The sequence below is a fragment of the Colobus angolensis genome, unplaced genomic scaffold (genome assembly GCF_000951035.1).
Source record: "Colobus angolensis palliatus isolate OR3802 unplaced genomic scaffold, Cang.pa_1.0 Scaffold148, whole genome shotgun sequence".
Classification (NCBI taxonomy): Eukaryota; Metazoa; Chordata; class Mammalia; order Primates; family Cercopithecidae; genus Colobus; species Colobus angolensis.
Genome location: NW_012114577.1, coordinates 1,374,512 through 1,388,833, shown reverse-complemented (window position 1 = coordinate 1,388,833; position 14,322 = coordinate 1,374,512). Strand labels below are relative to the sequence as shown.

The 14,322-nt window shown below is 39.8% G+C and overlaps 1 protein-coding gene across 1 annotated transcript in view; it reads right to left on the bottom strand.

The window, feature by feature from the left end:
- The window catches only part of LOC105507286 (mitogen-activated protein kinase kinase kinase MLK4), a 54,677-nt gene that overhangs the window by 25,437 nt on the left and 14,918 nt on the right, over positions 1 to 14,322 (bottom strand). The window contains exons 2-4 of the mRNA XM_011935713.1: positions 11,077 to 11,257; positions 6,898 to 7,046; positions 5,178 to 5,353 (exon numbers count right to left, since the gene is read on the bottom strand). Of these exons, the coding sequence (XP_011791103.1) occupies positions 5,178 to 5,353; positions 6,898 to 7,046; positions 11,077 to 11,257 (506 nt within the window). The remainder of the gene's footprint in view (positions 1 to 5,177; positions 5,354 to 6,897; positions 7,047 to 11,076; positions 11,258 to 14,322) is intronic.

Here is a 14,322-nt window from a genome sequence, read left to right as displayed (position 1 = left end):
TTCACAAGCAAAACTGCAGGATAAATGATTTATTTTAGACCAAATGGTGTTTAAATCACTCCAGCTAATATGTATCCGTTGGTTTTTATTTATGCAGCAGATGAGTATTTCTTCATTACACTGTGTCAGATATAAATTATTATTTACTACTTGAAAAAAAGGGGAAAATGTTACATGTTAAAAAATCTGTAATCCATTTTTTAACTAGTGACTTCTGTTCAACTAGTTTGTCCAAACTGGACATTTTACTGTAGTGTATTTGGAGGCAGAGGATAATTTCCAGTCACTTTTCAATTACTAACTCATTAAAACTTTTTGTTAAGATATTACTTTTCATTGGTGTTGATACCATTCCAATTAGCTATTGTTAAATGAGATGGCATGAGAAAGCAATCAGAACAGCAAATCCAATTAGGTTGTGTGTTGCTACGATAGTAATTGAATAAAAAACCAACTTTAATTCCAGGTACCAAGTGAAATCATGAATCCCTGTGAACAACTTTGTAAATAATAAACAAAAAATCACTTGCCTAAGACTTCAGAAGAGAAAAAAATAAGATTGAAGAGAAAGCAGCAAAAGTATTCTTCCTTCTGAATAAATTTTAACACATTCAAAAGTAAATTTTAAAACTGGGGTATGAGAACCCTTTGACTACTTCGAAAGTAGGAAGCACAAAAACATTCTTTCAGTTGATGAGATTACTAGCAGTAATATTTGTTGAATTGCTTGGCACAGGCCACTCTGGTAATGGCAAATCCAGGTCCCTGGCGGTGGTTGTTAATCATTAACGGTGGCATGCCTCCGTGTGGGGGGGTCACAGACAGGTGCATGCACAAAATGCACAAATACAGACACACAGAGATAAGGAGCCAGGAGTTTAGGGAGGGCCCAGTATCTACGGAGGCTACGGCTTACTGAATAACACAGACCACAGCCAAGTTACTGACCATTAATTCCAAGTCTCATGCCTCCTGCCTTAAGCAATCCGTGGACAAGAAAGGGAGATAGGGCACGTACACTATGCTTTTTACTTCATCAAAAAAGATGCAGCTGGAAACTTTTAAGCCAAAAAAAAAGTATTATATATTCTTTCATTGTAAATCCAAAGGCTTACAGGATACCATAAATGCTGTATTTCAAGGAGCAATGCACAAAGATAAAATACAAAGTAAAACAGACACTACTACATGATAGCTCAAAAATCAACCAAAAAATAAATTGCTATAAATCCCAAAGTAGAGAAAGAGCTGACATCCACCCTGGAAGCATGCTTTTATTTTAATACAACATATAATAATTAAGAACTCACTGGAGATGCCTATATCTTCCAGTTTTATAAACAGTTGTCAATAATTAAAATAGGTTAAAATAAGGCCGGGCCTGGTGGCTCATGCCTGTAATCCCAGCACTTTGGGAGGCCAATGCGGGAGGATCACCTGAGATCTGGAGTTTGAGACCAGCCTGGCCAACATGGTGAAACCCCTTCTCTACTAAAAATACAAAAAAAAAAATAGCTGGTTGTGGTGGTGGGTGCCTGTAATCCCAGCTACTCAGGAGGCTGAGGCAGGAGAATCACTTGAACTCGGGAGGTGGAGGTTGCAGTGAGCCAAGACCGCATCACTGCACTGCAGCCTGGGTGACAGAGTGAGACTCTGTCTCCAGATAATAACAATAATAATAATTGGTTTTTTTTTTTTTTTTGAGACAGGGTCTTGCTCTGTCACCCAGGCTGGAGTGCAGCAGTGTAGTCATAGCTCACTGCAGCCTCAACTTACCAGGTTCAAGCAGTCCTCTCACCTCGGCCCTAAACAAAGTGCTGGGACTACAGCTGCAAGCCATCACACCTAGCCAGTAACTAATTGTGAGTAATATCACTTCCAGATTTTAGATTCTAGGATTTGAAGCTTTATTCCTTTCTCAAAGTCTTCTCCTGCTCTTCAAAATCTTTTTCATTTTTGTAATTAAACACCTAATTTTAGAATTCCTGAAAACAATTTGGGGAAGTGTTAAAAAAAAAAAAAAAATAGAGTCTTTCCTGTATCATTTTAAGTCAACAAAGTACATAAAAGTTTCCAAGAAACATGTCAATGATATCATTGGTAGTAATATTTCAAAGAACTGCAGGATGTCAAACTTATTCCAGTCAGTGGTGTTCCAGCCAGTTTTCCAAGAACGCCTGGGCTAGGGAAACTCAGCTTCTGTGAAACGTCACCACTTTCTTTTTTGTTTTCTGAGACTGACACTTATTTAGCACTTACTAAGAGGCAGGGCTCTGGCGGTTTTGCATACAGGATTCACTTAAGCCCTGCGCCAGCCCTGAAGGACACAGGTTTGCTGTGATGGCTCCAGTGATGAGGAGGTACACAGTAACAAAGTCAGAGGCCTCAAAACCATCAGGCACAAGAGCCCGAATGCCAACAGCGCTGTCTGGCTCAGAGTTCCTGGTCTTTACCACTAAACTAGGCTGCTATTCTGGCATTCACAAAAGACTTAATATTTTTAAAAAGGGTTGGTGGTGGCTGGCAGGGTGTGGGGGGGCCTATCATATTTTTCGGAATCCCATAGAGACTTCCCATTCAGTCTGGTCCTGGAGATGGGAAACAGGCAGTCATCCAAGCAGTCTATTTCTCCACCAGCCAGCTCCAAGGGCTAGCAAGTCGTTGACTTGGGGACCAGCTTGCCATCCCTGCAGCATTCACCCAGAAGTCCTACTGCGCACCTCTGGCATAACATGCAACTGGTGTCTTCTTTCCCTACTTGAAAGTCCTCCCCACGCATGGGCAGCCCCAGCGGCCCCCACCCCCTTGTGTGCTGCGTGTCCTTCCTAGGCTTAGACTCCCAGGCTTCCCCATCCTCTCCCGTGCCACGCCAGGAGGCTCCTTAAGACTTGATGCTCGCAGTCCGACGCAACTCTGTTGGTCTGAGCAGAACAGGGCAGATGGGATTGGTGTTTCTCCTTGATGAACTCTAAGTACTCATTAGTGGTGTCACGGTCTTGGGTTGCATTTACCTGTTGTGCATTTTTCAGTGTAACCAAATACTGAAAAATCTAAAGGACAGAGTGAATTATCTGTATGTCTACTTAAAAAATGACTTTAAAAGAAGTTGATTAGAAGAAGGCTGGTCTCAAACTCCTGACCTCAGGTGATCCATCTGCCTCGACCTCCCAAGGCACTGGGATTACAGGCATGAGCCACCACGCCCAGCTATTAGTCTTTCTGAAATGTTATGTATAGCTCACATTTGTTTCAATGTTTAATATTAGGAGGGCTTAGTTCTTTATTTCAAAGTTTGGAGATGTGTTTCAGAAACATGCCGTGGGAACTTAACTCTTTTCTATCAATCAGCCTGTGGTAAAATTGGTTTCATTATACATCATTTCATTTTTAGTCACAGTTTCCAAGAGCCTATCCACAACACTGAGTAAGGACTTACTGAACTATACATTTTCCCACTGCATAAGAATACAATAGTTTAGGCAACTATTCCCCTGTTAATGGATATTTGGGTTGTTTAAAGCTTTGCAGTATTACAGATGGTGCCTAAGTGAACAACTTTCAGCATGTTTCCTTGTGCAGATGTGTGAGTTTCTGAAGAATCTATAAGCGGAAGTGGAACAGCTGAGTCACACGCCTCTATTACAGCATAAGATTCATAACAGGAATATGTATACACTTTAAAATTCATTGCTCACTTTCAACAACAACAATAATAATAATTGCTCATTAAAACAGTAATAATAATAATTGCCGCTATCTCAATGATTAAAATAGATATCAGGAGTATATGAACAAATTGTACTTAGGTTCATTTAATGCCTGCCATGTGCTGAGTCCTATGTTCAACGCTGTGTATGCAAATGAACAAGAATGTAAAAGCATTGTTCATGAATTTATTATCTTATTATCCAGCAGAAAGGACAGACCAAGAACAATTACATCAGCAAGTATTCATACAGTATGACGTATGCCATGATAAGCGAAGCACAAGACACTCTGATCACCCACAGTTTAGCCGGTGGAGTAGAGTAGGGGAGGGAGCTATCAGGGACTGAGAACGGAGGGGCCACCACTCATGAAGTGGGCACAGAAGCTAGGGAGGAAACACGATCTTCAGCAGAAGAAAGAACACATGCCAAGGTTACAGGCCAGGAGCAAGACATCATGGGGACTGGAAGAAATTCAGTATGGCTGGGGACAGAGGCAGTGGAAATTTAAGGCAAAATATGTAAGGAGGAAGGGAGTGAACGTGGCAAAAAGAGTGGGCAATGGAAGCAAGGCTGATCAGATTTGCATTTTAGAAAGAGACGGGGACAGATGAGGGAAGCAAGGCTGGACAGAGAGTGCCCAGTAAGGATGCTCCAGCAGCCGTGCTGGTGATGAGTGGGGTTGGCAGGGATTAGAGCAGAAAATTGCCCCTGAGGGTCTTTGTCACACAGAAGACCACGGGAACATTGTAAAAAGACCCTTGAGACTGGGTACCTGGGAGAACAGTGATCCCATTATCACAAATAAGGGAAGGAAGGAGAGAAGGCACGGGGGAGTGGGGGGAGCTTCTGCTTCAATGTCTGGCTTCAAGAGATTACATGGAGCCCCTTTTGAAAACTTGTCAACAAGGTCCAAATCACTAGCCTGGCATTCAAAGGATCATTCAAGGGTACAAACGCCACATCCATCTCTGAGTCCCAGGACTGTGGCACTGTTCTAGCATGTAGTAAGAAAGACAGCGTAACACTGAAACTCAAAACAATCTCCCACAGGAAGGTTCTTAAATCGCATTTTTAAGAAAACATTCTGCATTTCAGGGAATGCCTATGACACACCTGGTATTAATTTCTATGCCAGCATGCCAAGAGATAATGGGGAAGGGAGACAAATAAAATGATAAAATAATGACAAAAAATGAAGTTGATTAATGCCTACAAAGTGGCTCTTACGCTATTCTCTTTCTTTTTTACTTTGAAAATTCCTCTAATAAAAGGGTATTTTCCCCAATTATACATATTGAGTACACTTCTGTTTTGTTTTTGTTTCATTTTTAACCTGAAAGAAGGTGAGAATCAACAAATATTGACATCTAAAAATATTTTAGATAATGCTAACAGTGCTTCTCGCCTCATATTTTCCATAATTTTCATAAACTTGAGTATATTATGCTATTTAAAAATTTCTCTCACCTTTTCCTTTGTTCTCAACTCATCAAACATTTGCTGAATTTCTAGTTTCCAGTCATCTTGCATGGAATGAAAAGATTCCTGAGGCATTTCAGTCATCACTGCCCCTTCAATAGCAGTCAGCTGTTCAAGAATTAAGGCAAACGATGGACGAATATGAGGGTCTTGTTCCCAGCATTCTAAAATAAACAAGAATCACATTAATTCCATCTCTCAACACAGTTCAGATTATCCCCAAGACATCAGAGTTGCTAAGAAATGTTTTACACGGAAGTGCATTTCAACTTAACATTTGTCATTCCAAACTGGAAGCCTCCATTTATAGTATCTGCTCCTGGAGATATTAAGAATCCATTGGTAATAGTTTGAATAGTTTATTTTACACGGTGTTCATGTCACAGGCATGCATAATAATGACTATTAGAGAAGCCTGTTGCTGTCTATATGATACCACATTTAATAAATGGATGTGTGCTTCCCATGCTTTACTACGGATACCATGTTTCAGGGGGTTAAGCCACCACAACCAGATGATTTACTGATATGGAGTCATGTAACTCAAACAAAGTCTCTAAAATGTTATATCCACATGAGAAGTTCTAAAAAATAGCCTAACAATGAAGGAAGGTAACTTGAGGCTTACAAAAAGAGTTAGTCAACAATTTCTAAAAGACAAGGATCAAATAGACATGGTCCTGGCAAAATCATGCCTGTTAAGACCATAAGGCATTTCTGTTCACTAAGTCAAATTTAAAATAGCAGATTTGGGGCCAATTCAATACTGTATTTGAACTCTACTCATGTACTTAGTGAAAACATTTTTACTATTCAGTTGAGTTTTATACATTAAATAAGTCACTGATAAAACTGGATTGTATTTAAGCTACTTAGTTCATTAAAACTTTACCAGACATTCTAGATCAAAGACTAGGTTTCTAATTCTTTTTTTTTTTTTTTTTTACAGAGTTTCACTCTTGTCGCTCAGGCTGGAGTGCAGTGGCATGATCTCGGCTTACAGCAACCTCCACCTCCCAGGTTCAAGCGATTCTCCTGCCTCAGCATCCCAAGTAGTTGGGATTACAGGTGTGTGCCACCATGCCTGGCTAATTTTTGTATTTTTAGTAGAGACGGGGTTTTGCCATGTTGGCCAGGCTGGTCTCGAACTCCTAACCTCAGGTGATCCGCTCACCTCGGCCTCCCACAGTGCTGGGATTACAGGCATAAGCCACTGTGCCAGGCCTCTAATTCTTCAAATACTAGGGTTACTTAAAAGTACTTGAAAATTAGAGTCACAGAAATTGCTTTTTTTACTTTTATTTTTATGATTTATTATTTTATTTATTTATTTATTTATTTATTTATTTTTTAGAAGGAGTCTCGCTCTGTTGCTCAGGCTGGAGTGCAGTGGCGCGATCTCGGCTCACTGCAAGCCCCGCCTCTCGGGTTCACGCCATTCTCCTGCCTCAGCATCCAGAGTAGCTGGGACTACAGGCGCCCGCCACCACACTGGGCTAATTTTTTTTTTTTTTTGTATTTTTAGTAGAGACGGGGTTTCACCGTGTTAGCCAGGATAGTCTCCATCTCCTGACCTCATGATCCACCCACCTCGGCCTCCCAAAGTGCTGGGATTACAGGCATGAGCCACTGCGCCCAGCCTTTTTTTTTAAAAAAGGATATTCCAATGAGAAATTCTTGCCCCCACAAAGACACACACACAAAATACCTTTCATGAGCTTGGCAAACGGCTCAGGGCAGGTGGATGGAATGGGCAGAGTGAGTTTATTGACTGCTACCCCATAGGCCACGGCGAGGCCATCAATGCCCCGATAGGGCACTTCTCCCGTGAGCAGTTCCCACAGCAGCACTCCATAGCTAGAAAGCAAGAATTTCATATGTTCAGTGGGCTAGATGGTGTCTTTTCCTTATGACACACTTAGTGAGATAAACACTTCAGTACCTTCATCCACTCCTAATAGGACACTCTTTTCCAGAAAAACCTCTAAGTGGCTGACATCCCAAGGTGGGAGGTGGATTCTTCCAGTCAACAGTTCAAACACACGCAAATACATTCCATCCCAGAAATCGAGTATGCATTCATTCTAGGAATTTAAACTACTTAATGAATAGGAAAGCGTAACAGTAGTACACAATTGAATTAAACAGGGTCCAGAACCAGGTCACACTTGAGGAGTAAGGTGGCTCTTTTGCTGTTTCTCTTTCTATCTCATTTTTCCCACATTTAAATAAAACCTCTTGAGGATTATTAGGACACGGAAGAGCACAGCCCCACAGAGATCTCATGGTGCATGCCACAGGGCTGACATGGAATCATGTTGATTAACTATTTTTAAATAGTTTTTTGAAACTGTTTATTTTCCTGCCTCTCTCTTTGTATTTAGGTGTGTTACTAATGTTTCTATCATATTGCTGAACAGTAAAGAACAGAGAGACATCAGTGTGGGCCCCCTTGCACCTGCTGGCAGGACATAACGTCTCTGTTTTGTAATAGAGGAAGCCAGGGTGAAATGGAAATAAAAAACAAGGCACAACTGCAGTCCCTGAGTTCTCCAAAGCATCATCACATGGGATGCAGATGCAGCCACAAACAAGAACAAGCAAAGGCACAGAAGAGGATTTCTAAATGAATGTTTACCATGAAGGGTTGAATTTCACTACACTTCCATACCACAGACTGAGATACCCCAAATTCAATTTAGTACACAGGGACATAGGCACGAGCCTTCTGCATTGTATATATTTATCTCTTCTGCTATCCAAGTCAGTACCTTGGTTTTCTCTTATTCTTCCTCAAAACATAAAGTATACACAGATATCTTCTGTTAAGTAAATTTAAAGAATAAGAGTCACTCCATATGATGCACTTGACTTCAACTTGAAACACATAAGCATATAAATAACCCTGTCATGTCAAAAGACACAAAATTGCCGGGCACGGTGGCTCACACCTGTAATCCCAGCACTTTGGAAGGCCGAGGCAGGTGAATCACCAGAGGTCAGGAGTACAAGACCAGCTTGGCCAGCATGGTGAAACCCTGTCTCTACTGAAAATACAAAAATGAGCCAGGCGTGGCGGCGTGTGCCTGTAGTCCCAAGGACTCAGGAGGCTGAGGCAGGAGAATCGCTTGAACCTCAGAGGCAGAGGTTGCAGTGAGCCGAGATCACGCCATTGCCTGGGTGATAGAGCAAGATTCAAAAAAAAAAAGAAAAAGTAAAAAAAAAAGACACGAAATTACAGCCAGATAATAGGAATAAGTACCTAAGTACCCCTGTTTTAACGCACTGTAGAATGGCTACAGTTAACAACAATATATAGTTTCGGGTAGCTAGAAAAGAGGATGTTCCTAACACAAACAAATGATAAATGTTTGAGATGAAGGATATGCTAATTACCCTGATCTGATCACTATACATTGTATGTATTGGAACATCACTATGTACCCCATGAATATGTATGATTATGTCATTTGAAAAATAAAAATAGCTGGGCATGGTGGTTCACACCTGTAATTCTAGCATTTCAGGAGGGTGAGGCAGGCAGAATGCTTGAGCCCAGGAGTTCAAGACCAGCCTGGGCAACATGGTAAAACTCATCTCTAAAAAAATACAAAAATTAGCTGGGCATAGTGGCAGGTGCTTATAGTCCCAGCTACTCAGAAGACTGAGGTGGGAAAATCACTTGGGCCCACGTGGATGAGGCTGCAGTGAGCTGTGATGGCACCGCTGCCCTCCAGCATGGGCGGCAGAGCAAGACTCTGTTTCAAAACTCAATAAATAAAATAAAAATTAATTAAAAGGAACAGTCATATTTGGTTTCCTTTTAAATTCTACTAATAGAACTAGTGAAGCTCTATTCACTTTTCTAATCTTTTAAAACCTCGTTAGCTTTAACTTTTTTAAAAATGTGAAATTTAGAGGCCACTGAATTCTTTCATATGTGTTGGTTATATATAACCATTTTTTTGTTTGTTTGTTTAGATAGAGTCTTACTCTGTCGCCCAGGCTGCAGTGCAGTGGCACAATCTCGGCTCACTGTAACCTCTGCCACCTCCCAGGTTCAAGTGATTCTCCTGCCACAGCATCCCGAGTAGCTGGGACTACAGGCGTCCACCACCATGCCCAGCTAATTTTTGTATTTTTATTAGAGATGGGATTTCACCATATTGGCCAGGCTGGTCTCGAACTCCTGACCTTGTAATCCACCCGCCTCAGCCTCCAAAAGTGCTGGTATTACTGCTCACTAGCTATTTCTCCACTCACAAGGCCCTTAAAGCTGATCTTCAGTGAACTCTTCTATTAAATAATAGTCAGATCCGCTCTACCATCTCAAAATATTGTTTTATTTCCAAAAGGAAATATATAATATATATAATATAATATATATAATGTACTACTTGTAAATTATACAATGCTATAACTGTTAGCTAAAGTTAAAATCATTATTTTCCAAAGCTTATGTGTTTCCTTTTGATAATTTTCTTAAAAATTATCTATATTATAGTTCATTATAGGAGACACTTTCATAATTTCAAAAATAAGTAAACTTAACTCATAGATCATTCAACAAAAACAAAAAAAATCTTACATAGAATAACTAAAATTATCTAAATTCAAAGAAATTCCTATTAAAATAATAACAAAACTAAAAGAATAACAATATAACTTTGCTTCTTGGAAGTTTCAGGAAATAAATAATGTAGGATGGATCATTTTTCCAGAGAGAGAAGGGCTTATCCCATGAAAAAGCAATGTGAAAAAAAATGTAACTATTTCAATAGAACTACTTCTAAAGTATAGTACACATTTTTCTGTTCTCTTAAACTGGGTAGAATATAGTATAATGAAGCCCTCTCCTGAGAATTCAAGAAGTGTAATGACTCAGGGCTGTGGTGTTGGGAGTCATGGATCTCAGTCCTGGACCTAAAATCTGCTTCTTAGTTTTATAACTCTAAGCAAATTTCTTAACTTTCCTGTGCCTCGGCTACTTAACCTGCCAAACCAGGATACTAAGAGCTGTAAAAATTAGATAACAATATCTAAGTGCATAAGACAGTTACTCTGTAGTATAGTAACTGTTAGAAGGAAGGGAGAAGAGAAGAAAATCAAGAAATATAAAATCACCAGTCCCTAGCACTGCATATAGGTAAAGCCATGCTTTTTGAATGAAACTTTTTTTATGGAAATATCATCAAAAGAGACTTCACAGCAATGGTATCTATAATTCAAAGAGATGACCTGCCCTGCTCTCGCCCATCCTGATGTCCTACAATGTGCTTTTGTATATGAATGGAGATATGCAAGGATGTTTGACCCTACAACTAAGCGGCTCCAGGGATGGGTAGTTTCTCAGTTTTTTTCATAATACAGTCAACTCTCCACATCCACAGATTCAAGCAACCACGTATGGAAAATATTCAGAAAAAATCCAACAATAAGAAATAACAATACAACACACACACACAAATTGGCCAGGCATGGTAGTGCACACCTGTGGTCCTAGCTACGCAGGAAGCTGAGGCGGGAAGATCACCTGAGCCTGGGAGGTTGAGGCTACAATGAGCCATGATTGCATCACAGAAAACTCACTTTAATTTACTGGCACATCCTACAGAATCTTGGGCATTTGGTGTTAATTCAAATTATAACCAGTTTTAACTAAACTTGCGATTTAACAAGAAAGTTCTCCTCTGAAATGCAGTCATATGACAATACAAACATCAAATTATCTGTTCCGTTGTCATTACAATTATTTTGATCAAAACCATAAAAATTTATTCAAAAATGCCTAGACTATTTATGCTGAGAATTACTGAATACTTTGGGACTCACTGAAATAAAGCATAGCAAGCAGTTTCTGCAGATGTTTGCAAAAGGAAAAGCTCACCTCCAGATGTCACTTCCCTTAGAAAATAAGGAAGACTTGATCACTTCGGGGGCCATCCAGGCATAGGTGCCTGCTGCGCTCATTTTGGTGGTCCTGTGCCATTCCCTCGCCAACCCAAAATCTGTAATCTTCAATGTTTTATTGCAGATGTCATCATGCTCTATCTTCTCAAGTAGCAAAACTAAAGAAAAATCAAAAGTGAGAGACATTTGCATATTCTTTTAATTTTTCTGTCAATTTTTCTATGGCATGTAAAACACAATCTTCACTGCAGTTGGCAGAATAAACGAGAATAAACTGGTATTTTACCATTTTACTTACAGCACACCTATTATAGTCTTTAGTGGGTTATTTGTGTCTGAAGTTACGAGTTATTTTAAGATACAATTTAATGCTCTTTATGAGTAGTTCTCTTTCTGAGAAAGTAAATGATTTCTAAGAGCAAGAAACATTTCCTGAGATATCAGAAGTAGGATCAGCAGTCTGTAAACATTTACCTGATATGAAAAAATATATTATTTTCTGACCTAAGTACAGAATCTTTTCTACGGAAATGGAGAATATTGAAATTAGATGACATATTACCATAGCTCATTATTATCAAACATTATCTTACATTAAATTTGGAAAGTGCTTACAGATTCTTTAACTGATAAAGATAATGTAGGAGATATAATTGCTTTACTGGAGCTCAAAATATAGCAAAAAGTAAACACAGAGGTCATCCAGTTGCTGGTTTTCCTGCCAATGTAGAGAATGCACAAGGGCAACTCCCGGGAGTGAAGCTGATGCCAGCATCTGTCCCTGAGCTCTTGTGCAGCTCTGCAGCTATAATAAATGTGCTTTCTTTTTTTTTTTTTTCATTATTATACTTTAAGTTCTAGGGTACATGTGCACAACATGCAGGTTTGATACATAGGTACACATGTGCCATGTTGGTTTGCTGCACCCATTAACTCGTCATTTACATTAGGTATTTCTCCTAATGCTATCCCTCCCCATGCCCCCCACCCCATGACAAGCCCCTGTTGGTGATGTTCCCCACCCTATGTCTAATTCTTCTCATTGTTCAATTCCCACCTATGAGTGAGAACATGCAGTGTTTGGTTTTCTGTCCTTGTAATAGTTTGCTCAGAATGATGGTTTCCAGCTTCATCCATGTCCCTGCAAAGGACATGAACTCATCCTTTTTTATGGCTGTATAGTATTCCATGGTGTATATGTGCCACGTTTTCTTAATCCAGCCTATCATTGATGGACATTTGGGTTGGTTCCAAGTTTTTGCGATTGTGAATAGTGCCACAATAAACATACGTGTGCATGTGTCTTTATAGCAGCAAGATTTATAATCCTTTGGGTATATACCCAGTAATGGGATCACTGGGTTAAATGGTATTTCTAGTTCTAGATCCTTGAGGAATTGCCACACTGTCTTCCACAATGGTTGAACTAGTTTACAGTCCCACCAACAGTGTAAAGGTATTCCTATTTCTCCACATCCTCTCCAGCATCTGTTGTTTCCTGACTTTTTAATGGTCGCCATTCTAACTGGTGTGAGATGGTATCTCATTGTGGTTTTGATTTGCATTTCTCTGATGACCAGTGATGATGAGCATTTTTTCATGTGTCTGTTGGCTGCAAAAATGTCTTCTTTTGAGAAGTGTCTGTTCACATCCTTTGCCCACTTTTTGATGGGGTTGTTTGATTTTTTCTTGTAAATTTGTTTAATTTCTTTGTAGATTCTGGATATTAGCCCTTTGTCAGATGGGTAGATTGCAAAAATTTTCTCCCATTCTGTAGGTTGCCTGTTTCCGGTACCATGTTGTTTTGGTTACTGTAGGCTTGTAGTATAGTTTTGAAGTCAGGTAGTGTGATGCCTCCAGCTTTGTTCTTTTTGCTTAGGATTGTCTTGGCAATGTGGGCTCTTTTGTGGTTCCATATGAACTTTAAAGTAGTTTTTTCCAATTCTGTGAAGAAAGTCATTGGTAGCTTGATGGGGATGGCATTGAATCTATAAATTACCTTGGGCAGTATGGCCATTTTCACGATATGGATTCTTTGTATCCATGAGCATTTCATTCACACCCCTGCACCTTCCTCCCTGGCCCTTCCCAGCACCTTCAGCTTCTCTCCCTTTTGCTGATCTGCCTCTGCCTAGACCCACGCAGAAATGTTCCTTAGGTTTTCCACGAGGCTCTAATGTAGCTGGAGGCTGCCACCCTCTCCTCTAGCTAATCCCTTCTATAGAGACAGGAGAGGGTATCTGATTTGTAGAACATAATCATAAAGAGGCTCATTTTTTTTTTCAAATGTTAGTTTTAGTAAAAACTGACACTTCTGAGTATATTCTACTTGTCAGGTGAGGTTATAGGTATTTTAATTACACAACCCATATGACAGTGCTATAGGTCAATACTATTATCTCCACTTTATACATAAAGACACTAAAGAACAGAGATGTTGAGTAATCTGTCCAGGGTCACAGAGCTAAGGAGCAGTGAAGTTCAGGTAGTCTGACTCCAGAGCCTATGGTCCTAACCACTGTGTACACATTTAGTTGATAGTTTTTACTAATTTTTCACAAGATCTTTCTTTATTCATTGGAAATCTCTCTCTACTCAGGTGCCCATTCTCCTCCCTTTTGATTTCCTATCATTGGTCAATTATTAACTGATCTAAACAGAGGCGGTGTAGAGTGGCGATGAACTGCAAGCCCTCTAGGGCCACCTGCCTGGTTTGGATCCCATGTGCTTCTGCTTCCTTGCCTGTCTTGTGAATTGCGATAGTACCTATATCTTAAGATTGTAGGGAGGAGTAAATGAATACATATAAAGTGCTCAGAACAGTGGCTGAGACACAGTAAGCAATCTGTAAGAATTTCACACACACACACTTTCATCAATGGGTTTGAAAGTGTTTTTAGCAAGTCTTCAAAATCAATTTCATGAACTTCAGGAAATCCTGCCTCTTTTTCAAGGCTTGAGATTTCACAGTGGATGTGCATTTGATTGTATTGCATTGTCGAACATTTACAATATCAGGCAGTCATAGGAGCTAATGCAATTGGAGGGAACCCAATTGGTGGAAACCAACACTAGGTTTAAATGTGGAGGGTTATTTGAGTAGGGGCGTATTAGATAAACAATCAATACTGAATAAATACTGTTATGTTATACCTTTTTTCTCCATATCATCTTGTAACTGAAATTTAGAGAGCAAGAACCATCTGTTCTATTCTTATTTCCA